The sequence below is a fragment of the Chlamydotis macqueenii genome, chromosome 2 (genome assembly GCF_036417535.1).
Source record: "Chlamydotis macqueenii isolate bChlMac1 chromosome 2, bChlMac1.mat, whole genome shotgun sequence".
Taxonomy (NCBI): domain Eukaryota; kingdom Metazoa; phylum Chordata; class Aves; order Otidiformes; family Otididae; genus Chlamydotis; species Chlamydotis macqueenii.
Genome location: NC_141557.1, coordinates 163,125,319 through 163,151,273, shown reverse-complemented (window position 1 = coordinate 163,151,273; position 25,955 = coordinate 163,125,319). Strand labels below are relative to the sequence as shown.

Sequence of the window (25,955 nt, the reverse complement as noted above, 5' to 3'; positions counted from 1 at the left end):
GGCAGGGCACTCCATTGAGCCCAGCACACCTAAAAAGCCCAGACAGCATTCCAGGGCTGCGAGGAAATGGGGCCTCCTCTTCACAACGCACCCACAAACCACACCACACAAGGGCCACCGGATGAGCTGAGTGGTGACACCTCACCTCTCCTGTGCTTTGGTCGTGTCTGCCAAAGGCCCTGACACGCGCATCCCATGCAATTGTTCCCAAATGCCTACTCTCACTTCAAAGCTGCCGCCAGGGTCGGATGGACACGGCCTCAAGAGAAGGACACAGAGAAGGGAGTGTTGTGGGCAGGAGAACACACCCCACCTCGTTCCCTGTGAGGCGGTGCCGTGCCAGAGCTGCTTGCTGCAAAACGCTGTCATGGCAAAGGTGTCTGAGCCCTCGGGCACCTGGGGAGCAGCATAAAAGCCGGCCCAGCGCCTCTCTCCCTCACACACTTCTCCTGACGCCTTCTCCTCCACGCTCAACAAGGTGAGCCTCAAGCCCCTGCCCCTCCTTCTCCTGCCCCACCTGCCCCGCCTCTGCCAGCACGCTCTGCCCCAGCCCCAGCAGCCCTCACCCCTCCCCACCACCACGCTCCCCACAGCCCCACACCAGGCCTCCCCACTCCCTCACCCTCCGCAAACACCGCCCCCAACACCCCCACGCCCCTCCGCTTTCTCAACACCCTCTCTTCCAGGGCCCCTCCACACCACACACATGGCCTGCTACGACCTCTGCCGCCCCTGCGCACCCACCCCGCTGGCCGACAGCTGCAACCAGCCCTGCGTCAGGCAGTGCCAGGACTCCCGCGTCCTCATCCAGCCTCCCGCCGTGCTGGTCACCCTGCCAGGACCCATCCTCAGCTCCTTCCCCCAGAACACCGCCGTCGGATCCTCCGCATCGGCTGCCGTGGGCAACGTCCTCAGCGACCAGGGAGTGCCCGTCTCCTCTGCTGCCGCTGGCTACGGCTACGGCTTTGGAGGCCTGGGCTGCTTCCGCGGCACAAGAGCCTGCTACCCCTGCTAAGGGCCCTGACAGCACCCCTGACACCAACCACCCACACCCTGGAAGCCATCTCATGGATTGAAGACGCAATTCCAGGCCGTTGCTGGCCCATGGGCTCACCATCCGTGGCTCCTCCTCTCACGCCACAAAGCAAAGGAAGCACGGATGGGGACCAGCCTGCATTGCCTGGAAACATGCCCATGTCTCTCCTTCTCTTCTCCCACTTTATTCTTTGCATTGCCTCTTCTAGAATTGCCAGTACTCTCAGCTGCATCCACCTGCTCACAACCCAAAGATCTCCAGGGTCCTCCACTGTGACACTGCAGCCACAGAGCAGGAAGATCCTGGTGCTCTGGCAACATCCAGCTCACACAAGGGACCTCGACTGATGGTCGCCTGACTGGCACCTCAGACTGGCTCCCTTCCACTTGGTGCTCCTGCCTTTTCACTCTTTTTTCCCCCCTCAATAAAGTTCTCCTGCATCCCAGACTGAGACGCCTCCTCTTCCTTTCTTGTCCCAAGGCTCTTCCCATCCCACCCAGCACAAAGCCAGGGCTCAACAGCCCCTCGGGGTGGGTGGGAAAGGGCTACAAGCCTTCGCTTAGGAAGTGTGTCCCCAGCAACAACAACGCAGAGCAGCACAGGGCAGCTTCCAGAATGGGACACAAGCTCTTCATTTACCCAGAGTTTTGGATATGCACTCTCACCACACTCATGGGCTCCCCAGAATCTCCCCTGCCCTTGCAGGGCTCCCCATATACAATCACAGAATCATTTCGGTTGCAAAAGATCCATAACTTTGATTCCAACCGTAAACCCAGAATGGACAAGTCTATCAATAAACATCACCCTAAGAGACCCGTCCGCACGTGTCTTAAATACGTCCTTGGACAGTGACCCAAACGCTTCCCTGATGGCCCTCTTCCAATGCTTGACAATGAATCAAGTGAACAAATTTTTTTCTGAAATAGCCAATCTAAACCTTCCCTAGAAGAACTTGATCATCATAGACTTATAGAATAGTTCGAGTCAGAAGGGACCTTTAAAGGTCACCTAGTAAAATCCCCCTGCCAGGAGCAGGGACATCTCCAACCACATCAGGTTGCTCAGAGCCCCAGCCAACCTGGCCTGGAATGTTTCCAGGGATGGGGCATCCACCACTTCTCTGGGCAACCTGGGACAGTATTCCACCACCATCGGCACAAAAAAAAATTTTCTTCATATCTGAACTAAATCTGCCTCCCTCTATTTTGAAATCATCACCCCTTGTCCTGTCACAACAGGTCAAACTGAAGAGTTTTTCCTTCTCTTTCCTGTAGGCCCCTTTAGGTACTGGAAGATTGCTATAAGGTCTTTCTGGAGCCTCTTCTTCTCCAGCCTGAAGAACTTTGCCAACCCTCTCAGCCTGGCCTCACAGGAGAGGTGCTCCAGCCCTCTCATCAACTTCGTGGCCTCCTCTGCACCCTCTCCAACTGCTCCATGTCCTTCTGATGTTGGGGACTCCACGAATGTACACAGAACTTCAGGTGGGGTCTCACCAGAGCAGAGTAGAGGTGGAGAATCCCCTCCCTCAACCTGCTGGCCACGCTCCTCTTGATGCAGCCGAAGATGTGGTTGGCCTTCTGAGCTGCAAGCACACATTGCCGGCTCATGTTGACCTTCTTATCCACCAGCACTCCCAAGTCCTTCTCCTCAGGGCTGCTCTCCATCCATTCCCTGCCCAGCCTGGATTTGTGCTCGGGATTGCCCTGACCCACGTGCAGGACCTTGCACTTGGCCTGGTTGAACTTCATGAGGTTGGCACGGGCCCACCTCTCCAGCCTGTCAAGGTCCCTCTGGATGGCATCCCTCCCTTCCAGCGTGTCATTGGCACCGCACAGCTTGGTGTTGTCAGCAAACTTGCTGAGGGTGCACTCTATCCCACTGTCCATGTCACCAACAAAGATGTTGAACAGAAAGGGGTCCAACACAGACCACTGAGGAACGCCACTCTTCACCGGTCTCCACTTGGACATCGAGCCGTTCACCACTCTCTGAGTGCGGCCATCCAGCCAGTTCTCTGTCCACTGAGTGCTCCGTCCATCAAACCCACGTCTCCTCCAGTTTAGAGAGAAGGATGTCGTACGGGACAGGGTCAAATGCCCTGCACAAGTCCAGGTAGATGATGTCCATTGCTCGACCCTTGTCCACCAATGCTGTCACCCCATTAGAGAAGGACAACAAATTGGTCAGGCATGACCAGCTTCATGAGATACTCCCCACCTCTCCAGCCTGTCAATAATCACTGGTTATTACGCAGAACACACTGACACCCGTGTCGTTCCAATCTCCCTTCAGGTAACTGTAGAGAGGTGGTCTCCTCCGCCTCCTTTTCTCCAGCCTAAACACCCTCAGCTCCTCAACCGCTCCTCACAAGTCTTGTTCTCTAGAGCCTTCAGAAGCTTTGTTGCTCTTTTTTGGATGCATCACGCCAGCGCCCACGCTGCAAATGTGCCGGCCTCAGCTAAGGGGAGCTCTAGGGAGGGGCTACAGCAGCCTCTGGGGAGCAGGGTCCCCTCCTGACCTCACAGAACGGCCTCCTCGCACAGCGTGCCTTCCTTCCGCACCCACAAACCAAACCACTCAAGGGCCACCGGATGAGCTGAACGATGACACCTCACCTCTCCTGTGCTTTGGTCGTGTCTGCCAAAGGCCCTGACACGCGCATCCCATGGAATTGTTCCCAAATGCCTACTCTCACTTCAAAGCTGCCGCCGGGGTCAGATGGACACGGCCTCAAGAGAAGGACACAGAAAAGGGAGTGTTGTGGGCAGGAGAACACACCCCACCTCATTCCCGGTGAGGCGGTGCCGTGCCAGAGCTGCTTGCTGCAAAACGCTGTCACGGCAAAGGTGTCTGAGCCCTCGGGCACCTGGGGAGCAGCATAAAAGCCGGCCCAGCGCCGCTCTCCCTCACACACTTCCCCTGACGCCTTCTCCTCCACGCTCAACAAGGTGAGCCTCAAGCCCCTGCCCCTCCTTCTCCTGCCCCACCTGCCCCACCTCTGCCAGCACGCTCTGCCCCAGCCCCAGCAGCCCTCACCCCTCCCCACCACCACGCTCCCCACAGCCCCACACCAGGCCTCCCCACTCCCTCGCCCTCCGCAAACACCGCCCCCAACACCCCCACGCCCCTCCGCTTTCTCAACACCCTCTCTTCCAGGGCCCCTCCACACCACACACATGGCCTGCTACGACCTCTGCCGCCCCTGCGCACCCACCCCGCTGGCCGACAGCTGCAACCAGCCCTGCGTCAGGCAGTGCCAGGACTCCCGCGTCCTCATCCAGCCTCCCGCCGTGCTGGTCACCCTGCCAGGACCCATCCTCAGCTCCTTCCCCCAGAACACCGCCGTCGGATCCTCCGCATCGGCTGCCGTGGGCAACGTCCTCAGCGACCAGGGAGTGCCCGTCTCCTCCGCTGCCGCTGGCTACGGCTACGGCTTTGGAGGCCTGGGCTGCTTCCGTGGCACAAGAGCCTGCTACCCCTGCTAAGGACCCTGACACCACCCCTGACACCAACCACCCACACCATGGAAGCCATCTCATGGATTGAAGACGCAACTCCAGGCCATTGCTGGCCCATCGGGTCTCCATCCATGGCTCCTTCTCTCACGCCACAAAGCAAAGGAAGCACGGATGGGGACCAGCCTGCATTGCCTGGAAACATGGTCCGTGTATCTCCTCCTCTTCTTCCACTTCATTTTTTGCATTGCCTCTTCTAGTATTCCTGGTATGCTCTGCTGCATCCACCTGCTGACAAGCCAAAGATCTCCAGGGTCCTCCACTGTGACACTGCAACCACAGAGCAGGAAGATCCTGGTGCTCTGGCAACATCCTGCTCACACAAGGGACCTCGACTGATGGTCGCCTGACTGGCACCTCAGACTGGCTCCCTTCCACTTGGTGCTCCTGCCTTTTCACTCTTTTTTTCCCCTCAATAAAGTTCTCCTGCATCCCAGCCTGAGACGCCTCCTCTTCCTTTCTTCTCCCAAGGCTCTTCCCGTCTCACCCAGCACAAAGCCAGGGCTCAACAGCCCCTCGGGGTGGGTGGGAAAGGGCTACAAGCCTTCGCTTAGGAAGTGTGTCCCCATCAACAACAACGCAGAGCAGGACAGGGCAGCTTCCAGAATGGGACACAAGCCCTTCATGTAACCAAACGCAGTCTTGGACATGCTAGTGCACATCTACCCAAATCTCTGCTGGAAGTGACCCACGCCAGCATGCACTTGACAAGGTCTCTTCCCCAGAACGACTCTCTGCCCATCACAGCAGCAGAATCACTGCCAACAGAATCACTGAGAGCACAAGGAACCTCTGCAGAGCATCCAGTTCAACCCAACCTGCTCACGCAGGGTCACCTCAAGCCGGCTGTCCACGACCATGTCCTATGTCAGGTTTGCAGTATCACCAAGGATGGAGACACCAACACCTCTCTGCACAACCGCTTCCACTGTTTGACCACCCTCACGCTGAAAAGGGGTTGCTTTCTCTTCCAAGCACACGACACGTCTTTGGAGCTTTCTCCACTCCCCTTGCAGTGGTTGCTGAAATCGACGAGAAGAGTCTGACTCCCCTGTCTCCATGCTCTCCCATCCAGGATTTGGACACATTGATGACATCTCCCCTGCATTGCCTTGCCTCTTCCTGAAACACCTCCCAGCTTCTCCTCATAGGAATGGTGCTCCAGTCCCCTTAGCGTGTTGGTGGCCACGCACTCAACTTGCTCCACTAACTCCATGGCCTTCTACCACTCGGGAGCCCTCAGCTGGACACAGGACTCCACATGGTTCCTCCCCCGTGCTGAAGAGAGACAGACAGATCGCCTCTGCCGACCTCCAGTCAACGCTCTTCCCAATGCCGCCCTGGAGACTCTTGGCCTCTTTTGCCCCAGGGGTGCTTTGCTGCCTGGCAAGGCAGCTTGTTCTCCCCTCATCATCTACCAAGCTGCTCTTGTCAACACAGAAGGTTAACGGGTTGGTTAAGCATGACGTTCCCTTGGTGAACCCATGCTTACTACTCCTGGTGGCTTTCTTCTCCTTCATGTGCCTGGAAATGGTTTCCAGGATTAGCTGCTCCAGCATCTTCCCACCGATCCAGGGGAGGCTGACTGGCCTGCAGTTCCCTGCGTCCTCCTTCCTGCCCTTCTTCAAGACAGGAGTGACATCTGCTTTCCTCCAGTCCTCACACACCTTCCGCACTCCCCAGGAACCTTCAAACATTATCGACGCTGCCCTCACAGTGACATCAGCCAGTGACACCATCCAGCGGCATCAGCATTCGTGGCTTCTTCCCATCATGGCCCACGGAACGAGCCTGTGACCCTGCTCTGCTGTGGAGATGGGGCTCCTGCGGGGCTGCCCGGCCAAGGAGCCGGCAAGGGTGTGCATGTTCTGTTGTGCCACCCTCATACCTCTAGGTCTTCCAGATCGAGCGCTCAGACCCAGATCTTTGAGTACCAAAGACCTTTGGTCCCCCTCAAAATTCCTCATCACCAGCCGCTCACTCTTTCTTCTCCTTTGTTGTCTTTTATTTTTCTCTCTCTGTGAAAAGGCTCCTGCAGAACAGGTGAGCTTTGGACTCAGACAGGAGCTTACCATCTCCAGGGCTGTTGGCACCGAAATATTTGTCAAAAGCAAATTAAGTGAACGTCTCCAGAGCAGCGGGAGTCCAGCGTGTCGGAGAGGTCTGCGCACGGCTGGAGTTGGCCTGGTTTCAAAGGGTTTGCCTAGGAACAAAGCCCTTCCCTAAAATCCAAACCAAACATCACCTGCCCTGGAGCTGAGCAAGGAGAAGGGGGGTGGGTTTGGATCTGTTTGGCCTTTTTTTTCCCCCGTGATTTAGTGTAAATAGAGCATCTCCCCTGCAGACCTGCTTCATCGGCCTGGATGGGCTTACGTCAGCTCATCTTGATGTCCAATCAATAGAAGACAAACTCAAGCAACACCTGCTTTTATTGTTGTTCACCTTGGTCTTCAGCCAGCTTGACATCGACCCTTGGACCGAGATGGGTGCAGGATCTCACCTCCTCGCAGCTCCGCGATGTGCCCGAGCAGCCAAGCCCAGAGGGATGTCTGCCTCGTGCTTCAGAGCACGTCTCAGCCCAAACTTGCTCCAGAGCCGCTCATTTCGGGCACAGTCAGCTCGGATGGGTTCAAGGGAGCGCTGGGAGGTGGCTCATAGCCACGTTGCCCTCTGCCCAGAGGATGGATGGACCAGCACAAGCCTCTCCCCCTTTCACCTTGGGGAAGCCAGGTCCCTTTGGCTGCCCCCAGCCCAGCTCTCTGTACCTCCTTAGAAGACCCCAAGGCAGGCACGCAGCAGGAGGGACGTGCTGGAGGGCAACCTCCTGAGATGCAGGTGAAATGGGTGGCACCTCTCCCAGTATCTGGCTCTCAACGGGACTCTCAGCCACCCAGCCAGCACCCCGGTCTCAGAGCAGCACCCATGCATGGTCTTTTCCCTTGTCTCTCTCCTTCCAAGAGGACTGGACTCAGCAGGGCCAACTGCAAAGAGATGACGGCAAGGACATTATTGCGCAGCAGCTCCTCCTGATCCACAAACCAAGAGTCTGCAAGGGGTCCAGTTTGTTCCTGTCCCACCCCAAGTCAGAAATTTTCCATTCGAACTGCTCCTGGTTCATATTTCATATGATCACAGAATGGTTTGGGTTGGAAGGGACCTTCATAGGCCATCCAGCCCAACCCCCCTGCCAGGAGCAGGGACATCTCCAACCACATCAGGTTGCCCACAGCCCCGGCCAACCTGGCCTGGAATGTTTCCAGGGATGGGGCATCCACCACCTCTCTGGGCAACCTGGGAGAGTGTCCCAGCACCCTCAGCGTCAAAAATTTCTTCCTTAGATCCAGTCTGAATCCACCCCCTTTTAGTTTAAAACCATCCCCCCTTGTCCTGTCGCTCCAACCCCTACGGAAACTGGTGGGAGCTCCTTGGGACAAAATGCGCTTCGTCCGGCAGAAATCACGCGTGGAGGGAGGCACAGGCTGCGCTGCAAGACGTGACACTGCTGGTGTGCTGTCTACCTAAAAACATAAAAAAAAAAAGAGGTACAAAACTGAAATCCAAGTGGGAGAGGCACGCTTACAGCTGGTGCGTCTCACCTGGGTTCCTGGAGCTTGGCTGCAGCCACGCGGCATCATCACGAGCTGGCTTCCACGCTGGGACGGACTCTGTCCGAGCAGCTCGTACCCATCTGCCCCACTTTCCCAGGAGGAGTGAGGAAGGCAGAGCAGGGAGTGGGGCTGGAGCCGAAACTGGAGCAGTTCAAGGTGCTCAGAGGTCACCTACAAGGAAGCTTCGTTATGGAAACAACAGATGAAGCAGCGGTTCTCTGACGGCGACGGGATCTGACCAAGCCACCCAAGCTTTATCCTGCCTACCGCAAGGTCCCGGGCTGTCCTCCGGTTCGTGTCACGCCGGGGACCTGCCCAGTTGAGCCAATGGGTCTCCTCCAGGCTGTCATCCTCAACTCGCAAGATCTTCCTAGGCAATATCAAAAGCCTGGGTGATATTTTGTTAACAAGAGAGTCCTGCTCCATCCCATGCAGTCACCGCAAGCTTACACCTCTCCCCTGTGATCTTCCCTCATGCCCTAACGTTGCTTCATTAATTAGCTCCAAAATTTCCATACTTAAATCCAGCACCGTGGTTATTCAGCTGCCGCCGCCACAGCTCTGGCTACACCACGTACCAGCGGTTCCTTGGCCAAAACGGGGATTATCCGAGGCTCCTGTCCTCCTGGCACCTGGAAAATCTTCCTGGGCAAAAACATTTCCACAGCTCAGCTAATGGATGCCCCATCAGTGGAAGTCTTCAAGGTCAGGTGGGATGGGGCTTTGAGAAAGCTGATCTAGAGAAAGATGTCCTTGCCTGGGGCAGGGGAGTTGGACCAGCTGATCTTTAAAAGTTCCTTTCAACCCAAACCCTTCTATTCTAGAATTTTTACCGCATGGCAAGCTGGAAGCGTGGATGCCGCTGGACGTGGGGTGGTTGCGATTTGTCCCTCTGCCTTCAGCTGCTGCAGGTGGGGTGGGACATGCAGAAAACATCAACATGAGGTTTCTCCTTGCCCAACCTTGGTGTCTGGCTGAGGATGAAAGAGGCGACGCTGTTCGCAGGGCGGATTAGCCGGCATGGAGACGGAGCTTCAGTGCTTCATCTCTGTCTCCGCGTACGAGATCAGCCCGGGCATCGTGGCCGGGGGGCGCAGGGGGAATAGCACCGAGGTCGGAGTCGCTCGGGGGAGCGGGATTTTGGAGCTGGGAAAGCCCTGGAAGGGCTGGGGACATGCTGGGACGCTCCTACGGGACGCGGCTGGGCACGGGAGCACAAGGCGACATCTTTGGATGCGCAGGAGGGAAAAATGACCCCGAGGATTCGGCTGTTCCTCACTTTCCCAAAGGACAACAGCGCGTTCTTCTTCTCCCGAGCGGGAACGGGAGGTCTCACCAAGGAGAAAAGAGGAGGGGAGGAGTGGAAACTCACGGTATCCTGCTTCTCCTTGACATCGGGGCCGTAGCGCTTTTGCGGGGAAAATGGGAATTCCTGGCTGCGTCTCCCTTAATCTTTATTTTCCAACATTTTCATTTAGAGCAGTGCCATCGCCTCGCAGAAATCCCCAAGGAAAAGCCAGCTGGAAGGGGGTTGTCTTTGAAGCCACCCACCACAAAGCCCTGCTCATTTTTAATCTCAGCTTAAGAGCATTAACGGTAATTAAGCTTTTTCTCATCAAAATCCCTTTTGAGGAGCCCTTTGCGTTAGGGAGGAGGGGAGGGAGCCTGCGCACCCCCTTTCCCTGCACCGCTGTGTGACGGGTGGTGGTACCGGTGTCCCCCGGTGCTGTGAGAGGTCCCCGTACCGGTCACCCCGGCCGCGGACTCCATTTCCCGAGGAGCCGAGCGGCGGCGCCCGGTGATGGCGGCGGGGCGGCAGGAAGCGCGGCCGAGCTCCGCCGAACCCGGCCGAATCCTGCCGAACCCGGCCGAGGTGTGCCGAATCCAGCCGAGCAGAGCCGAAGGCCAGACAGAGCCAGCCGAGCCTCTCCGAGCCGAACCCAGCCGAGCACCGCCGAGCCGAGCCGAACTCAGCCGAGCATCGCCGAACCCGTCCGGGATCTACCGAGCCGAGCCGAACGTGGCCGAGCTGAGCCGAACCCAGCCGAACCCAGCCGAACGTGGCCGAGCTGAGCCGAACTCAGCCGAGCCGAGCCGAACGCAGCCGAGCCCCGTGGCGGGGTGAGACGGGACCCCCCCCCCGTTCCCGTCGTGGGGCGTTTGGGGGGCAGCCTCCCCCCACGCAGGGGTGCTCGGGGGGGGGGGGGGGGACACGTGGGTGGTCCCCAAAGGGAGGGGGCGGTACGGAGGGCTGAGCCCCAGGGGGGTGGGGGTTTGGGGGGGGCCTAGGCTGTGCTGCGGGAGAGGGGCTGGGGTGCAGGGCGGGGATTTGGAGTGCGGGGGTGGTGTGGGGTGCAGAGCTGGGATTTGGGGTGCAGGGCAGGCATGGGGTGCAGGTTTGGGTGCACACCTGGGGTTTGGGGTGCAGGGGAGCTGTGGGATGCAGATCTGGGTGCAGCCCTGGAGTTTGGGGCGCAGGGGAGGCGTGGGGAGCGGGCCTGGGGTGCAGATCTAGGTGCAGGTGGAGGCATGGGGTGCAGACCTGGGGGTTAGGGTGCAGAGCTGGGATTTGGGGTGCAGGGGATCTGTGGGGTGGAGATCTGGGTGCAGACATAGAGTTTGGGGCGCAGGGGAGGCGTGGGGAGCGGGCCTGGGGTGCAGATCTAGGTGCAGGTGGAGGCATGGGGTGCAGACCTGGGGGTTAGGGTGCAGAGCTGGGATTTGGGGTGCAGGGGATCTGTGGGGTGGAGATCTGGGTGCAGACATAGAGTTTGGGGCGCAGGGGAGGCGTGGGGAGCGGGCCTGGGGTGCAGATCTAGGTGCAGGTGGAGGCATGGGGTGCAGACCTGGGGGTTAGGGTGCAGAGCTGGGATTTGGGGTGCAGGGGATCTGTGGGGTGGAGATCTGGGTGCAGACATAGAGTTTGGGGCGCAGGGGAAGTGTGTGGTGCAGGTCTGGGTGCAAACATGGAGTTTGGGGTGCAGGGAGGGGTCTGAGGTACAGGCCTGGGTGCAGACCTGGGGTTTGGGGTGCAGAGGAGCTGTGGGGTGCAGGTCTGGCCGCAACCTGGAGTTTCGGGTGCAGGGGAGGTGCGGGGTACAGGCTTGGGTGCCAGCCTGGGGTTTGGGGTGCAGGGCAGGCATGGGGTGCACACCTGGGAGTTGGGGTGCAGGAGGAGATTTGGGGTGCAGAGCTGGGGTTTAAGGTGTGGGGTGCACACCTGGGAGTTGGGGTGCAGGAGGAGATTTGGGGCGCAGAGCTGGGGTTCAGGGTGCGGGGTGCACACCTGGGAGTTGGGGTGCAGGAGGAGATTTGGGGCGCAGAGCTGGGGTTTAAGGTGCGGGGTGCACACCTGGGAGTTGGGGTGCAGGAGGAGATTTGGGGTGCAGAGCTGGGGTTTAGGGTGCGGGGTGCACACCTGGGAGTTGGGGTGCAGGAGGAGATTTGGGGTGCAGAGCTGGGGTTTAAGGTGCGGGGTGCACACCTGGGAGTTGGGGTGCAGGAGGAGATTTGGGGCGCAGAGCTGGGGTTCAGGGTGCGGGGTGCACACCTGGGAGTTGGGGTGCAGGAGGAGATTTGGGGCGCAGATCTGGGGTGCAGACCGGGCACTCCGGGGAGGTGTGGGGGCTGCCGCCCCCGCCCGCCCGCGTCACCGCCAAACACTCCGCTTCGGCCAGCGGAAGCCCACCCCCCAAAAAATAACCCCACCGGCCCGGCACGCGGCCGATGCTCGTGGGTGCCCGTGCCAGGGTGGGGGGGTGGTCCACGGCGGGGTGCACCCTGAGCACCCCCGCCACCGCTCCCCGCAGGGTTTTGGCCATGACGGAGGCGGCGGGACGGGTGACCAAGCGCGTCCTGGTGACGGGTGGCACCGGTTTGGTGGGAAGAGCCATCGAGAAGGCGGTGGCGGATGGAGAGGGGAGGCCGGACGAGGAGTGGATCTTCGCGTCCTCCAAAGACGCCGACTTGACGTGAGTTGACCGCGTTGGGTTTGCACTTGGAAGCTCTCCGGGTCTTCTCCCCCTGACACCACTGAACCCCCAAAATTTCCCACCCCAGGAATGCCGCGGAGACCAAAGCCCTGTTCGAGCGGCACAAGCCCACCCACGTCATCCACCTGGCCGCCATGGTTGGTGGCCTCTTCAAAAACATCCGCTACAACTTGGATTTTTGGGTGAGCGCCTGGCAAACGGGTGGTACTGGGATCCCCGAGGATGCCGCAACCCTCCCCGCTCCCGAAGGTGGGACATGGGGATGGGGCTTGCTCTGGTCCCCGGGGCCAGACCGGAGCTCCTCCGGTTTCTGGAGTTACTACACGTAGGGTTCAGGGTTTTGGAGGTCCTCAGCCCCGCTGATCTCCATCCCTAGAGGAGAAACGTCCACATCAACGACAACGTCCTGCACTCGGCCTATGAGATGGGGGTGGAGAAGGTGGTCTCCTGCCTGTCCACCTGCATCTTCCCGGACAAGACGACATACCCCATCGATGAGAGCATGGTGAGCGTCTCCGTCGCGATGCGCGGCCCGAGGAGGGGGCTCTGCCCCGCTTAACTCGCCGCTCTCTTTGTCCCCAGATTCACAACGGGCCACCGCATAGCTCCAACTTCGGCTACTCCTACGCCAAGAGGATGATCGACATCCAAAATAGGTACGGGACGGAGATCCTCCAGTTGTCAGGGCAAGGAGAACCCCCTGGGGCTCCCAGGAGTTACATGGAGATGGGGAGATACCTGGAGATGGAGACGCTGCTGGTTGGGGGAGGTCTTCTGGGGGACACCTCTGTGCCGGAGGCGACTGCGGCTGGTTGACCACCCATCTTCACCTCCCCTGCTCTCACCCAGGGGCTACTTTGAGCAGCACGGCCGCCGCTTCACCGCCGTCATCCCCACCAACGTCTTCGGGCCGCACGACAACTTCAACATTGAGGACGGCCACGTCTTGCCGGGGCTCATCCATAAGGTCTACCTGGCCAAACGTGAGCGCGGCAGGACAACTTACGGGTTTTTTTTTTTGGGGAGAGTTGGTTTGGTTTTGGGTTTTTTTTGTGGGTTTGGTTTTGGTTTTTTTTTTTTTTTGTTTTTTTTTTGCCCCTTGCCTGCTCCACGAGCTGCTTTGCAGCGTAGACAGGGTGGGTGGAGGAGCTGAGGTGGCTTCGATCCTCATGGACGTGCTCTCCTTCGTCCCACAGAGACCGGCTCAGCTCTGACCGTCTGGGGCACGGGCAAGCCCAGGAGACAGTTCATCTACTCCCTGGTACGCGCGGCCTCGGCGGGAGGGCAGCGCTTGGGGCTGGGGCCTGGGTTGTCCTGGGCACCGTTGGGTTGGGTTCCCCTGCAACGGGAGGGTTGGGAGACAGCAGCCACCACTTCAAGAGCCGTCTGTCCATCTGCAGGACCTGGCCCGGCTCTTCCTGTGGGTCCTGCGGGAATACGATGAGGTGGAGCCCATCATTTTGTCAGGTAAGCCCCAGCTGCTCCCCCCTGCAAGGGGCTCCAAGAAGATGGAGGAACGGCCACAACCGTGCTCTTCTCCGCAGTGGGAGAAGAAGATGAGGTCTCCATCAAGGAGGCTGCGGAGGCGATCGCAGAGGCCATGGACTTCAGGGGAGAACTTGTCGTATCCTTCAACGCAAGGCTGCTGCGGCGTGGGGGGCACCCCAGTTTCCACCAGCAGCCATGGGGCTCCAAGAGCACCTCCTCCACTGCTCCAAGCCAGGACGCGGTGGGACAGAGCTGCTTGGTTTTTTTTTGGTTTTTTTTTTTTTTTCTCCCCCCGTTTTGGTTTCCCTTAATCCTTCGCGTCCCAGTTCGACGGCACCAAGGCGGACGGGCAGTTCAAGAAAACGGCCAGCAACGCCAAGCTACGGCGCTACCTGCCCGGCTTCCGGTTCACGCCCTTCAGGCAAGGTGAGATGGAGGGGGGCGCTCCACGAAACACGGAGGTCCTACCTGCTGCAGTCAGCCTTGGCGGCAGCGGGGTGCTCCATCCTTGCGGGACTTAAAGGGGGCTTCTAAGAAAGATGGGGACAGAGGGGCCTGCAGCGATAGGACAAGGGGGGGGATGGTTTTAAGCTAAAAAAGGGGGGATGCAGAGTAGATGAAGAAATTTTTGACGCTGAGGGTGGTGGAGCACTGTCCCAGGTTGCCCAGAGAGGCGGTGGATGCCCCATCCCTGGAAACATTCCAGGCCAGGTTGGCCGGGGCTCTGAGCAACCTGATGTGGTTGGAGATGTCCCTGCTCCTTGCAGGGGGTTGGGCTGGGTGGGCTTTGAAGGTCCCTTCCCACCCAGACCATTCCGTGATTCTGTGAAGAACCTGCCTTCCCGATCCCAAAACCCATCCCGCCTTCTCCCTCCCCAGCCGTGAAGGAGACCTGCGCCTGGTTCAGCGCCAACTACGCCAACGCCAGGAAGTGACGGGCCGACGCGGCCCCGGGACCGGCATCATCCTCTTCATCTCAGGGCTGTCCTTTGCTGGGGCAGAGGACGGGGCTGGGGGAGGCGGGGGTGGGGGGGTGACAGTGACATTTCCAAAGTAAGAAGGGGCCAAAGCCCAGGGAGCAGCCCCCCACGTTCCCGCCCGCAGGACGCCCCCGGGGCGAGGGCTGGATCCTCAGACCAGGTGGTGGCACCCAACCGGAGCCACCACCTTGGCCACGTCCAAAGAGGCTGGCGGCTCTGCCTGAGCCGTAACGGGCTACACTGCCAATTACCTGTAATTAGGCTGTAATTAAGGGAAGGTGACCGGGGTTCCTCTGGCACAGGAACGGCAGCCGGGCGTTTGCTGTTGCTTTGGGCACGTGGAGGTGGTCCTGAGGTCTCCAGCAAAGCCCCAGCGTCAGGATGGGGGTGGAGGAACCAGAGCGGGGAAGGCTCCGGCTGTAAATTCAGCATTTATTAAAATATACGCAAATAATATAAAACTGGTGTGATGAGGGGCGTCCGCCCCCCACGACAGCCCCGTACCCACGTCACATGGCACCCTTGGGGTCCTGAGCACCCCCACGTGTTCTCCACCAGGGTCTGGAAGACCCAAAAAGGTTCAAAACCTGTTTGGGAAGGGGTGTGGAGTCAGACACGAGACGGGGGAGTCCACGGCCAAGCCACCGCACGAGGCTCGAGGGGTGGCGTGGACGTGGCAGAAGTTCTGCCCAGGGGTGGCCGTCTTCCGGCATCGCTGCCCGGCCTTGGTGAGCCCCTGGCACGGGGACCGCGGGGACCTAGGGAGGAGAGACCCATCAGCACCCCGGGAAGGTCCCAGAGGGACTGCACGCCAAGGTGACACCAGCCCCAGCGTGTCCCTGGAGAAGGGATGTCCCCTGCGGTTGGCACTCACGGGTCGTTGGCCGGAGACTGGCTCGGGCTGCAGGGTTTGGGCTCCCAACGCTCCCTGGCACCCAGGGCCGGCTCCAGCATCACCTGGTTGGGGAAGAAGAGGTTGGGCAGGGCACCTTCTGTCCCCGGTGACCCTTCTGTCCTGCAGGAGATGTCCCTTGTCACCTGGGCACATGTGGGTCATCCAGGGTAGGTGCCTTGGCCATCCATCCTTGGAGGACACCTCGTCCACCCAGAAGTCCTCCTTGGGCGCCATGTCCCCACAAGCGCTGCGGGACCAGCCCTTGCCCCTCTCCCAACGGGGTGTCCAGCACCCAGATGCGCCATCACGACAAGGACACCCCAGCCCTAGAGGACATGACCCTCAGAGGGTCTCAGCCGGCCCCCAGGAGCAGGGTCTGGCCCAACCCGAGGACATCCCGCCCAGCGCCTACCCCCAGCTCAAGCTTACCCGACACGAGGTCAGCTTTGTCCTCCAGCGGCCGGAGACGGACGACGGCCGTCCCGCCAAGCCGGGGGCGTCCCCTGCCGTCGCTGGGGGGTGCTCCAGGCACGAGGGCTCTGCAAGAAGGGACACGTTGCGTTTCAGACCCCTGTCCTACAGCCACCGCACCTCCCACGCCACGGCCATCCCTCCCGCATCGCCGCTGCCCGGTCAGCTCTCACCTCGCAGGCAGCTGATCTCCATCCTGTCCAGCTCCTCCCGCAACAGCTCCACGTTGTGTTCCCTACGCGGGAAGAAGGACACCCGGAGCTCCATCACCTTGGCAGCTCCATCACCTTGGCAGCTCCTTCCTCACCCCCATCACGATGGCAACCCCCTCTCCAGCCTCCCCGCACCCTGCTCTGGGCAGAAATGGGGCAGAGAGCTGGGACGAAGCGCCCAAAAGCTGCAGGCGAGCCATCAAGATGTGTCCTGCTCCCTTTTGGAGACCAGCAGCCCACCCTGAGGACCCCTGCCAGGTGGCAGCAAGAGGTGACATCCAGGACGGGTGCCCAGGTTGGGTCCTAGCAGGTCCCAAGGGTGCTCCTCCTGTTCCCCACAACCATCTCCTACCTGTTTGGCGTGGAGGTGAGCCGGTGGCGGTGAAACACTGAACGGGCTTCCAGAGCATTGCGGCGGGTGGCCACCACCAGCCAGTGGCCTGTGGGGAAGCGAGAGGGTGGGAGAGGGCAAAACACCCCCCCCAGCCCACCCCTGCAGCACCCCCAGGGTGGTGTGTCCCCACCCAGGTCCCCACCTGCAACGGCGACGGCCAGGAGAGCGGAGAGTGCCGGGATGCCGAGGAGCTTGCCGAGGACGCTGGAGGCGAGGAAGAGGGGGAGGAGGATGGCACGGGGTGGCGTGGCCACCAGCAGAGCGACCAGTAACACGAAGTAGGAGCCGTGTTGGATGCAGGTGGAGACGGCACTTGGGTTCTGACCTGCAGGGACGAGGAGTAAGAGCCCGGCGTTGGCGCCCACCAGCACCCATCCACCCTCCAGCACCCATCCCCGGCTCACCGGTTGGGTAGAAGACGGCGTGGAGGCGCTGCAGACGGTTCTCCAGCCAGCTCCGTGCGCCCTCCGTGGCCACCAGAATCAGCCCCCAGCTGTGGTTGACCCGCTGCAGCTCCTCCATCGCCTCCTCTACCCAGCGCTCCTGGGCCAGGAGAAGGGCCAGGTTGCTCTCTGCAAGAGGAAGAGACGGATACGGCAGCGGGATGAGCCGGGGAAGCTGCACCCAGGGGTGTCCTGGTCCCAAAAGAGCCGGGAACGGGGTTTGCCGCGTTCCCACCTATTTGGGAATAGATATGCCGAGCTCTTTCCTGCACGTGGTCGAGGTTGGACAGGACAACCCGGTGCTCTTCCCGGAGCCCCGTGGCCCCACGGCTGCTCATGTTCCCTGTAAGGAGGCACAAAAGCTTGGGCTGGTCCCCAAGGTGAGGCAAGGGGACGTAGCGGCACCCCAGCCGGCAGCTCTTACTTATCTGCTGGGCGACGTCCTCCATGAGCTGGGCCATCCGGTGCTGCCTGCTGGCGATGAGGGTCACATCCAGCGCCGACTGTCGCAGCTCCTCCTGGGGATGCATATTGGGGTGGTGGCCCCACAGCCCCCCTCAGAGCGATGCCCACCACCAGGTACCCGGTGGATGCTGGCTTTCCCCACGGGCATCCCAAAATGAGCCCTCAGCGTTTAATCTCCATCCCATGGCGCTGGGGGAAAAGACTTTGGAAAAAAAACCTTTGAAAGCGAGCAATGCTGGGGGTGGGAAGGGGATCAGGAGCGGAAATCCCCACCTGCTATGGGGGAAATGGGCTAAACAGGGCTGGTTTTACCCCAAAATGATGATGAGGGGCTGAGGAGAAGGAGCGGGGTACAGTTTGGGTGCTGTGGCTACAACATTTGGAATTTTGGCGGGGTACTGCATTGGATTTGGGGTGGAATTGGAGAAAACAGGATTTGGGGTGCCCTGTCCCAGCATCTTACCATGCCTGGGGTGCGGGGTTTTGTCCGGTGACACTTGGCGCTGGCCTGACAGTTGAACAGGTCCAACCCCAGCTTGGCTGCCTTCTCTTCATCCTCCTCTTCCTCGCTCAGGTGGAGCTGCCCCATGACCTGGCGGCAGTGATGGGCTCAGCACCCATGGGTGCTCCCAGCACAGAGGGGGCAGGGGGTGCAGAGGGGTGCTTTTTGGGCGGGAAATGAAGGAGGAAGGTGGGAACCCACCCCAGCACTTGGCCTTCACCCCCCCCCCTCCCCAAAACCATCTTATGTGGACACGGCGGCACCCCACACCTGACAAAGCCCAGGGTGGGGGGCTCCCAGGGACCCCCATTTTCCAGCTGGGGTGGGAGGGGGAGCCCCACTGCCACACCTGATGGTGACAGGAGTCTGGGGGTGACATCTCCCAGCGCGTGGCTTCAGCCTGGAACCTCTTGTCACCCGTGGTCACCTCGAAGGGAACGTTTGGGGGGCTCCCCAGCTCCTGTGGGCGGGTCCTGAGGCCCAGCCACCCAAAAAAACCGGCAGCACCGCAGAGGAACAGCAAAACCCAGCAGCTCCAGGGCCGCATAATGGTGGTGGTGGTGGTGGTGGTGGTGGGGTCCTGCGGGGAGAAAAGGGGTGAGCAGCTTCCCCCACCCCAAATCCAGGGAGAGGTTTGGGGGACCCTTCCCCATTGAGGGGATTCTCCCCCCTCCATTGAGGGGACCTGTCCCCCATACACCCAGGGCTACCAGGGGCCTCGACCGCAGCCTGGAGGCGGTGGGAAGGGCTGCGGATCGCCCGGCCCCTCGCCCACGCGTGAACGGGACCGGCTCCACCCCGGCCGCAGCCATCGCTTCCCCGCCTCCCCCAAAATGGCGCCCGCTCACCGGCACCGGTCTTGTGGCCCCTCCCCTTATAGCCAAGCGCGACCAATGGGCGGGCGCGGGGCGGGAAAGGGCGGCCAATGGGAGCCGAGAGGTGGGGAAGAGGGGGCGTGTCCGCGCGGCGGCCGGCGGGGGATGGAGGCGGCGGAGCTGCGGGTCGGGTTCGTGGGCGCCGGGCGGATGGCGGGGGGCCTGGCCCGGGGGCTGCTGCAGGCAGGTAGGGGCAAGGGGGGCGGCCCGGGGGGGGGCTCTGCCCCATAGAGCGGCGTGGGGACACGGGGACGGCTCTGTCCTGTCCCCTCCGTGGGGCCTCTGCCCCATAGAGCAGCGTGGGGACATCTAGACAGGCCTGTCCTGTCCCCTCCGTGAGGCCTCTGCCCCATAGATCAGTTTGGGGACACGGGGACAGCCCTGTTCTGTCCCCTCCGTGGGGCCTTTGCCCCATAGAGCGGCGTGGGGACACGGGGACAGCTCTGTCCTGTCCCCTCCGTGGGGCCTCTGCCCCATAGAGCAGCGTGGGGACATCTAGACAGGCCTGTCCTGTCCCCTCCGTGAGGCCTCTGCCCCATAGATCAGTTTGGGGACACGGGGACAGCCCTGTTCTGTCCCCTCCGTGGGGCCTTTGCCCCATAGAGCGGCGTGGGAACACGGGGACAGCCCTGTCCTGTTCCCTCCGTGGGGCCTCTGCCCCATAGAGCAGCGTGGGGACATCTAGACAGGCCTGTCCTGTCCCCTCCATTGAGCCTCTGCCCCATAGATCAGTTTGGGGACACGGGGACAGCCCTTCCTGTCCCCTCCGTGGGGCCTCTGCCCCATAGATCAGTTTGGGGACACGGGGACAGCCCTGTCCTGTTCCCTCCGTGGGGCCTCTGCCCCACAGATCAGTTTGGGGACATGGGAACAGCCCTGTCCTGTCCCCTCCGTGGGGCCTCTGCCCCATAGATCAGTTTGGGGACACGGGGACAGCCCTGTCCTGTTCCCTCCGTGGGGCCTCTGCCCCATAGATCAGTTTGGGGACACGGGGACAGCCCTGTCCTGTCCCCTCCATGAGGCCTCTGCCCCATAGATCAGTTTGGGGACAGCCCTGTCCTGTCCCCTCCATGAGGCCTCTGCCCCATAGATCAGTTTGGGGACACGGTGATGGCCCTGTCCTGTCCCCTCCATGAGGCCTCTGCCCCATAAAGTAGCATGGGGACAGCCCCATCCTACCCGAGCTCTCTGCCCTCCATGGGGTGCCTGCCCCACAGAGCGATGTGGGGACATGCGGACAGACCTGTCTTGCCTCCTTCTCTGGGCTCCCTGCCCTCCATTGGGTCCCTGCCCCATAGATCAGTTTAGGGACATGGGTGCAGCTCTGTCCTATCCCCCCCTGGGGTCCCTGCCCTCCATGGGGTTCCTGCCCCATAGGGCAGTGTGGGGACAGCCCTGTCCTGTCCACTCCTGGGGGTCCCTGCCCCATACAGTGGCACGGGGACATTGGGACAGCCCCATCTTACCTTCCTCCCTGAGGTCCCTGCCCTCCATCGGGTCCCTGCCCCATAGAGCAGTGTGGGGACACGGGGACAGCCCTGTTCTGTTCCCCTTCTGGGGTCCCTGTCCCACAGATCAGTTTGGGGACAGGGGAAGAGCCCTATCCTGTGCCCTCCCTGGAGTCCCTGCCCCACAGACCAGTGCAGGGACATGGGGACAACCCTGTCCTGCCTCCCTCCTTGGGGTCCCTGCCCCATAGGGCAGTGTGGGGACAGCCCTGCTTGTACTCAGAAGCCAGGAGATGGCCCCTGCTTTTGGGGGTCACCTCCCTTGTCACTGCACGGTGGCACGACCGGGTGCCCACAGCCGTCCCCGTGCCAGCCAGACTGGCAGGATCTGGCCCCCTTTGCTCCCGTGTCCCCCAGGCTGACCGTGCTGGGAGGAGAGGAGCACAGCCCGGCTGAGATCGGTCCCCGCCACCCTGGGGCCACCTCGGCTGCTCACCCAGGTCCCCCTTTGTTCCCCAAGGGAAGGTACCAGCCAGCAGCATCTTGGCCAGCGCTCCTTCGGACAAAAACCTGGATGCCTGGCGGGTGAGTGGGGACGCGGGGTGAGAAGCCATCCCGCTCGGTGGCCGCGGTGGCGGGAGGCACGTGAACGTGCCCGTGAGGGTGCTGGGGAGGTGACGGGTGGCCAGGCTGTGACACCTCTCCCCGCCCGCGGGCAGGAGTCGGGCTGCCGGACCACGCACTGCAACCTGGAGGTGCTGCAGGAGAGCACCTTGGTCTTCCTGGCCACCAAACCCCACGTCCTGCCGGGGGTCCTGCAGGAGATCCGTCCTGCCGTGGGACCCCACCACGTCGTCGTCTCGCTGGTGGCCGGCGTCGCGCTCCAGACACTGCAGCGGGTGAGCCTCCTCTTCCTCCTCCTCCTCCCACTCGCACCCGCGGAGAAGGACACGCCGCTGCGGCTCTGTCTCCACCCAGGTCCAACCCACGGACCTCGCTTCTCCACCGGCCCCAACGGGTGATACCCACCAGCATCTCAGGGCACCCTTGGGTGCTGCCCGGAGCTGGCACCTCTCTCCCATCCCTGTCTCTCCCCAGCTTCTCCCCGCCGGGACCAAGGTGCTGCGGCTCATGCCCAACCTGCCGTGCGTGGTGCAGGCGGGGGCGATGGTCTTCGCCCGGGGCAGCCGTGCCGGTGATGAGGAAGCCGCTCTGCTGAAGAACCTGCTGTCCTCCTGCGGGCTCTGCGAGGAGGTCCCCGAATCCTACATCAACATCCACACCGGCCTGAGCGGCAGCGGGGTGGCCTACGTAAGCACCCGCGCTCGGCGGGCACCGGCTCACCGGCGGGACGTGGGACGCCGGCCGAAATCCCACCCCGCGCACGGGGTTGGGGTTTGGGGGTCCCCTCTTTTGCCACGCTCACCCCCGATGCTCTTCTCCCCCCCCAGGTCTACCTGTTTGCCGAAGCCTTGGCGGAGGGAGCGGTGAAGATGGGCATGCCGGGCGGCTTAGCCAGCAAGATCGCGGCTCAGACGTTGCTGGTGAGTCGGTGCCATCGCTCGGGGACACCCAGCGTCCATCGCTCCTCTCCCTCCTGCTCCCCGGCTCCCACCCAGCTCGGGGACTCGGTCACCGTCGCTGCCCTGGCCTCTGTGGCACCCGGCATGGTGGCAGAGCGAGGGAGGACGTACTGAATGGCCTCCTGCCTCAGTTTCCCCTCTTGAAACCAAAGGCAAGGCCACCAGGAGACCGTGAAGGGCATGGTGGTGGGACAGGTGCTTCAGCACCTTGTCCCCTGCCAGCGGGAGGATGCTGCCACCCAATCCCCGGGGCAAGGAGAGGGGAATTTGGGAGGTCCCCGTCTCTCTGACCCACCCCGGTCTCCTGTAGGGCGCAGCGAAGATGATGCTGGAGACGGGGGAACACCCGGCGAAGCTACGAGGAGACGTCTGCACCCCCGGGGGCACCACCATCCACGCGCTGCACCAGCTGGAGAAGGGCGCGCTGCGGGCCACCGTCATGAACGCCGTGGAGGCGGCCACCAACCGGGCATGTGACATGGCCAAGGAGTAGCATCCTGGCTGGGAACGAGCCCCTCCATCCCGTCCCCCGCGGAGCAAGAGGGGCGACGGGGACCAGACCGAACCCCTTGAGGGAGCGAGGGGACCCTGACACCCCCAGGAGACCCTGGCTGGGGGTGGGAGACGGCGCGGACCCGCGTGCGTGCCACGTGCTACCTCTGCAGGGCTGGGACCAAATAAACGTGGGCAGCACGACGGTAGGCTCGGCTCTTTTTTTTGGTCCCTTCCATCCCGCGCCCAACGCGGTGCCACCTCCACGGGGAGGTGACAGCCACGGGTCCCCGGGCCAGCAGGGACGGAAGCTGATGCCACGCTGGCTCCGCGCTCGCCAGCGCCGTGCCGGGATGGGTGGCACTGGGGACGAGGTGAGCCCAAGCCAAGCTTGCGGCCTGAAGGAAGGACCGTGGCGGGTGCCGTGAGCATGTCGAGGGACCTCGAAAAATGAGGAGCTGGCAGGATGATTTCCCAACTGGCCAGGCACCGGCATCGCGCCGTGGTCCTGCAGACGGGTCCGGCTCCGGCGGCGGGATGGAAGCCCAGACCCGCTCTCCGCCTCGCGGTGCTGCACGTCAAGGGAGGAGAAACTCAAAGGTGGCCAATCCGGAGAGGACTGGAGTCTTACACGCCATAATTAAGCTTCGTTTGCCTCCCGGCACCTGCACGGGTGCAATTAGTGATGATTTGTGAACCGCTCTGAAGATGAAAGGCTTCTTCCAGGCAAAACAGCTGGAGAAACAGCTGGGTGCTGAGCCTCTGGGTTTGACCCCGTCACCTCGGACGCCGATGGTGCCAAGCCAGGAAAGATGCCGCAGCCGGGTCGTGCCAAGGCGTGACCTCCCCGGGCACCTTCATGAGGCACCTAATTAATTAACAAAGCTGCAAACGAACTGGAGATGGAGCTCGAGCTTGCCCATCTCTACAGGCTGACGGCGCAAGGAAGCTGTGGTCCTCGAGGTCTCCAAGCCACCTGGTAGCTCCTTTGTCCTTCTGTGTCCCTCAAGGCGATTCCGCCGACCTCTCTGAAATACGCGGCCTTCTGATGTCATTCGCGGGCGCCTCCATCCCTTCTGTGTCCTCCACACCCCTCCAGCTGGCCAAAAAGCCTCGGCTGAATCCGTCCCCACCGCTCGCGACGTGGCCGACCCCAGCCCCTGTCCATTCCCCACCGCCACGTGTCCTCCTAAAGGCTTTTGAGCTTTGGGTTTTCAGGTTGTCTTTTTGGAGAAGCGGCGTGTCCAACCCCAAAGCCAAGGCGTTGATGACCTTCATTGTTTTGCTAAGCGCTAGTTTTAACAAAAATGGCTTAAATTTCATGAATTTTATTAAAAAAATCCAGCACTCACTGCAAGTAAATTATTGCTGCTACCTTGCTGCTAGAGATGTCACCTGCGTAGACTTCCGTAAGGCCTTTGAGATGGTCCCACGCAACGTTCCTGCTGCTAAATTGGAAAGACGTGGGTTTGACAGATGGACTCTTCGACGGATCAGGAATCGGCTAGATGGCCGTGTCCGAAGGGTGCTCAATGTCCAAGTGGAAACCAGTAACGAATGGCGTCCCTCAAGGGTCCGTACTGGGAGCAATACTATTGAGTATCTTCAACAGCGACATGGGCAGCGGGATTGAGCGCACCCTCAGCGAGTCTGCAGATGACACCAAGCTGCGTGGTGCGCTTCGTTTGCTGGAGGGAAGGGATGCCATCCAGATGGACCTGGAGAGCCTGGAGGAGCAGGCCCGTGTGAACCTCTTGAGGTTCTACAAGGCCAAGTGCAAGGTCCTGCGCGTGGGTTGGGGCAATTCCCGATATCGGTACAGGCTGGGGGAACGGAGGGGTGGAGAGCAGCCCTGTGGAGAAGAACTCGGGGGTGTTGTTGGATGAAAAATGGAAAATGAGCTGACGGTGCGCGCACGCAGCCCAGAAAGCCAACGGCATCCTGGGCTGCATCAAGAGTGGCCAGCAGGTCGAGGGAGGGGATTCTGCCCCTCTGCTCCGCTCTGGTGAGACCCCACCTGCAGCGCTGCGTCCAGCTCTGGAGCCCCCAACATCAGAAGGACGTGGAGCTGTTGGAGAGGGTCCAGAGGAGGCCACGCAGATGCTGAGAGGGCTGGAGCAGCTCTGCTGTGAGGCCAGGCTGAGAGAGCTGGGGCTGTTGAGCCTGGAGAAGAGGAGGCTCCGGGGAGAGCTGAGAGCGGCTCCCAGTGCCCAAAGGGGGCTTGTAAGAAAGATGGAGCAAGTTTTAAACTGGAAGAGGTTTAGGTTGGAGATAAGGAAGGAATTCTTCACTGTGAGGGTGGTGGAGCACTGTCCCAGGTTTCCCAGAGAGGCGGTGGATGCCCCATCCCTGGAAACATTCCAGGCCAGGTTGGCCGGGGCTGTGAGCAACCTGATGTGGTTGGAGATGTCCCTGCTCCTGGCAGGGGGGTTGGGCTGGGTGGGCTTTGAAGGTCCCTTCCCACCCAAACCATTCATGATTGGATGTCCTCACCTCCCCAAACCAGGCCAAACGGTGCTGTGAGCACTTCCAGGCTGACCTACGGGAGAAGCGCAGACCTCCAGCCCAGTACCTTCTGCTGAGCTTGGCAACATTTTTTCCTCAAAACAGCTGAAGGCTCCTTCAGTTCACGAACCCCTGCTTGCAGCGAGCCACAATCCCAAGTTCCAAAACGGTTTCGGGAAGCGGCTGCGGCAACTCGGGCGCCTCCCCGGCCCCGCCGCGTGAGATGGGCTGCGGAGAGGCGGCGAACGTGATGGAGAAGACCACGCCGAGAGGACACAACCGCACGGAGATCCCTCTTCTGCCGCCCCCTCCACCCCATCCCGCTGGGATGGCTCCGCGTGACCCTTTACAGGCGACAGCCCCGAAGTGGGAATAAAAATCCATTTAATTTTCATAAACTCGGAAGTTTTGAGGCAGACCCGACAAGTAACGTCACCCACCCTGCCTGCCCACGCGGGGCACGGCAGCTCTGATGAGTTGGGTGGGGTTTTTTTTTTGGGGTTTTTTTTTTTTTTTCCCTTTCTTTCAATAATTTAGCTAAGCAGGCGAAAATTTAACCCAAATTAGGTCAAGAGCTCCTAAATTCACCAGCCTCTTCCGGGGCAGGACGTTCGCCTTACAGCACCCCAGGAGCGGTCCCCGTCCGCCTCAGCCCCGCTCCGAGACGTGAGGAGTTACTCAGCGTCACTTCCCCGCGTTCCGACGCCGAGCAGCTCCCTCCCTCGCCCCTCTCTCCCCGGGGGGAGCGGGCGGCGCGGGGGGGGCGTCCACCCCTTTTTGGCGGTGCCAGTGACCAGGGGGCCACCCCTGCTCAGTCTCGTGGGATTTTTAAAAAAAACAGCACCTCCTAAACGCGCTCGGGGTGAGGAACACCCTCGCATACGCAACGTGCGGAGGGGTCATTGCGCCAAAAAACCCCCCCCGTTAGCCCTAAATTGTAACACCCCCCCCCTCCCTTAGTCGTGGCGACCCAGGGGCATTCGAGCCTCCGGAGCCCCGGGAACCGCTCGCGACAGAGGGGCGAGGGGAGCTGGCACCTCGGGGTGTC

The 25,955-nt window shown here is 61.2% G+C and overlaps 6 protein-coding genes across 9 annotated transcripts; 5 read left to right on the top strand and 1 right to left on the bottom strand.

Annotated features, from left to right (window-relative positions):
* The first annotated feature begins 706 nt into the window (after positions 1 to 706).
* On the top strand, positions 707 to 1,015 carry LOC147601877 (feather keratin 4-like). Its single transcript, XM_086742699.1, has one exon. It carries the CDS (start codon positions 707 to 709, stop codon positions 1,013 to 1,015), a length of 309 nt encoding a protein of 102 aa, XP_086598825.1.
* Positions 1,016 to 4,215: 3,200 nt separating this feature from the next.
* LOC147601876 (feather keratin 4-like) lies at positions 4,216 to 4,524 on the top strand. Its single transcript, XM_086741382.1, has one exon. It carries the CDS (start codon positions 4,216 to 4,218, stop codon positions 4,522 to 4,524), a length of 309 nt encoding a protein of 102 aa, XP_086597508.1.
* A 5,689-nt stretch (positions 4,525 to 10,213) lies between these two features.
* On the top strand, positions 10,214 to 15,083 carry GFUS (GDP-L-fucose synthase). The gene is made up of 11 exons (XM_086741379.1): positions 10,214 to 10,283; positions 11,972 to 12,133; positions 12,222 to 12,336; positions 12,531 to 12,659; positions 12,737 to 12,810; positions 13,004 to 13,137; positions 13,351 to 13,415; positions 13,555 to 13,621; positions 13,699 to 13,778; positions 13,969 to 14,068; positions 14,522 to 15,083. The coding sequence occupies exons 2-11, from the start codon at positions 11,982 to 11,984 to the stop codon at positions 14,575 to 14,577; spliced, it is 972 nt and encodes a 323-aa protein (XP_086597505.1). The 5' UTR covers positions 10,214 to 10,283; positions 11,972 to 11,981; the 3' UTR covers positions 14,578 to 15,083.
* On the bottom strand, positions 15,041 to 18,562 carry LOC147601875 (protein brambleberry-like). Of its 4 annotated transcripts, none has more exons than XM_086741376.1 (11): positions 18,354 to 18,562; positions 17,966 to 18,094; positions 17,462 to 17,555; positions 17,253 to 17,380; positions 16,999 to 17,134; positions 16,737 to 16,919; positions 16,553 to 16,640; positions 16,162 to 16,223; positions 15,947 to 16,056; positions 15,497 to 15,579; positions 15,041 to 15,380 (listed from the first exon to the last, which is right to left on the bottom strand). In XM_086741376.1, exons 1-11 carry the CDS (start codon positions 18,549 to 18,551, stop codon positions 15,203 to 15,205), a joined length of 1,389 nt encoding a protein of 462 aa, XP_086597502.1. In that variant the 5' UTR covers positions 18,552 to 18,562; the 3' UTR covers positions 15,041 to 15,202. The 4 variants fall into 4 exon arrangements, with proteins under 4 accessions (XP_086597502.1, XP_086597501.1, XP_086597503.1 ...); XM_086741375.1 differs by having other exon boundaries at positions 16,999 to 17,166; positions 17,273 to 17,380; XM_086741377.1 differs by lacking the exon at positions 18,354 to 18,562 and adding an exon at positions 18,275 to 18,331 and having other exon boundaries at positions 16,999 to 17,166; positions 17,273 to 17,380.
* A 422-nt stretch (positions 18,563 to 18,984) lies between these two features.
* On the top strand, positions 18,985 to 22,611 carry PYCR3 (pyrroline-5-carboxylate reductase 3). Its single transcript, XM_086741380.1, has 6 exons — positions 18,985 to 19,066; positions 20,848 to 20,912; positions 21,047 to 21,226; positions 21,426 to 21,638; positions 21,779 to 21,871; positions 22,221 to 22,611. Exons 1-6 carry the CDS (start codon positions 18,985 to 18,987, stop codon positions 22,401 to 22,403), a joined length of 816 nt encoding a protein of 271 aa, XP_086597506.1. The 3' UTR covers positions 22,404 to 22,611.
* Positions 22,612 to 23,335: 724 nt separating this feature from the next.
* LOC147601873 (uncharacterized) lies at positions 23,336 to 25,933 on the top strand. Its single transcript, XM_086741381.1, has 2 exons — positions 23,336 to 24,183; positions 25,013 to 25,933. The coding sequence occupies exons 1-2, from the start codon at positions 23,911 to 23,913 to the stop codon at positions 25,127 to 25,129; spliced, it is 390 nt and encodes a 129-aa protein (XP_086597507.1). The 5' UTR covers positions 23,336 to 23,910; the 3' UTR covers positions 25,130 to 25,933.
* The last annotated feature ends 22 nt before the right edge of the window (positions 25,934 to 25,955 follow it).

Bases quoted from the DNA above. Each gene is read 5' to 3' on its own strand.
- LOC147601877 (XM_086742699.1), top strand. From the start codon at position 707: ATGGCCTGCTACGACCTCTGCCGCCCCTGCGCACCCACCCCGCTGGCC.
- LOC147601876 (XM_086741382.1), top strand. From the start codon at position 4,216: ATGGCCTGCTACGACCTCTGCCGCCCCTGCGCACCCACCCCGCTGGCC.
- GFUS (XM_086741379.1), top strand. From the start codon at position 11,982: ATGACGGAGGCGGCGGGACGGGTGACCAAGCGCGTCCTGGTGACGGGT. The intron at 12,660-12,736 runs GTGAGCGTCTCC...CTTTGTCCCCAG, and splicing joins ACCCCATCGATGAGAGCATG to ATTCACAACGGGCCACCGCA. The intron at 13,416-13,554 runs GTACGCGCGGCC...GTCCATCTGCAG, and splicing joins GACAGTTCATCTACTCCCTG to GACCTGGCCCGGCTCTTCCT.
- LOC147601875 (XM_086741375.1), bottom strand. From the start codon at position 18,551: ATGCGGCCCTGGAGCTGCTGGGTTTTGCTGTTCCTCTGCGGTGCTGCC. The intron at 16,641-16,736 runs GTGGGGACCTGG...GCTTCCCCACAG, and splicing joins CCTGGCCGTCGCCGTTGCAG to GCCACTGGCTGGTGGTGGCC. The intron at 15,381-15,496 runs GTGAGTGCCAAC...TCTCCTCCCTAG, and splicing joins CAGTCTCCGGCCAACGACCC to GTCCCCGCGGTCCCCGTGCC.
- PYCR3 (XM_086741380.1), top strand. From the start codon at position 18,985: ATGGAGGCGGCGGAGCTGCGGGTCGGGTTCGTGGGCGCCGGGCGGATG. The intron at 19,067-20,847 runs GTAGGGGCAAGG...TTGTTCCCCAAG, and splicing joins CCGGGGGCTGCTGCAGGCAG to GGAAGGTACCAGCCAGCAGC. The intron at 21,872-22,220 runs GTGAGTCGGTGC...GGTCTCCTGTAG, and splicing joins TCGCGGCTCAGACGTTGCTG to GGCGCAGCGAAGATGATGCT.
- LOC147601873 (XM_086741381.1), top strand. From the start codon at position 23,911: ATGGCCGTGTCCGAAGGGTGCTCAATGTCCAAGTGGAAACCAGTAACG. The intron at 24,184-25,012 runs GTCCTGCGCGTG...TCCTCAAAACAG, and splicing joins TCTACAAGGCCAAGTGCAAG to CTGAAGGCTCCTTCAGTTCA.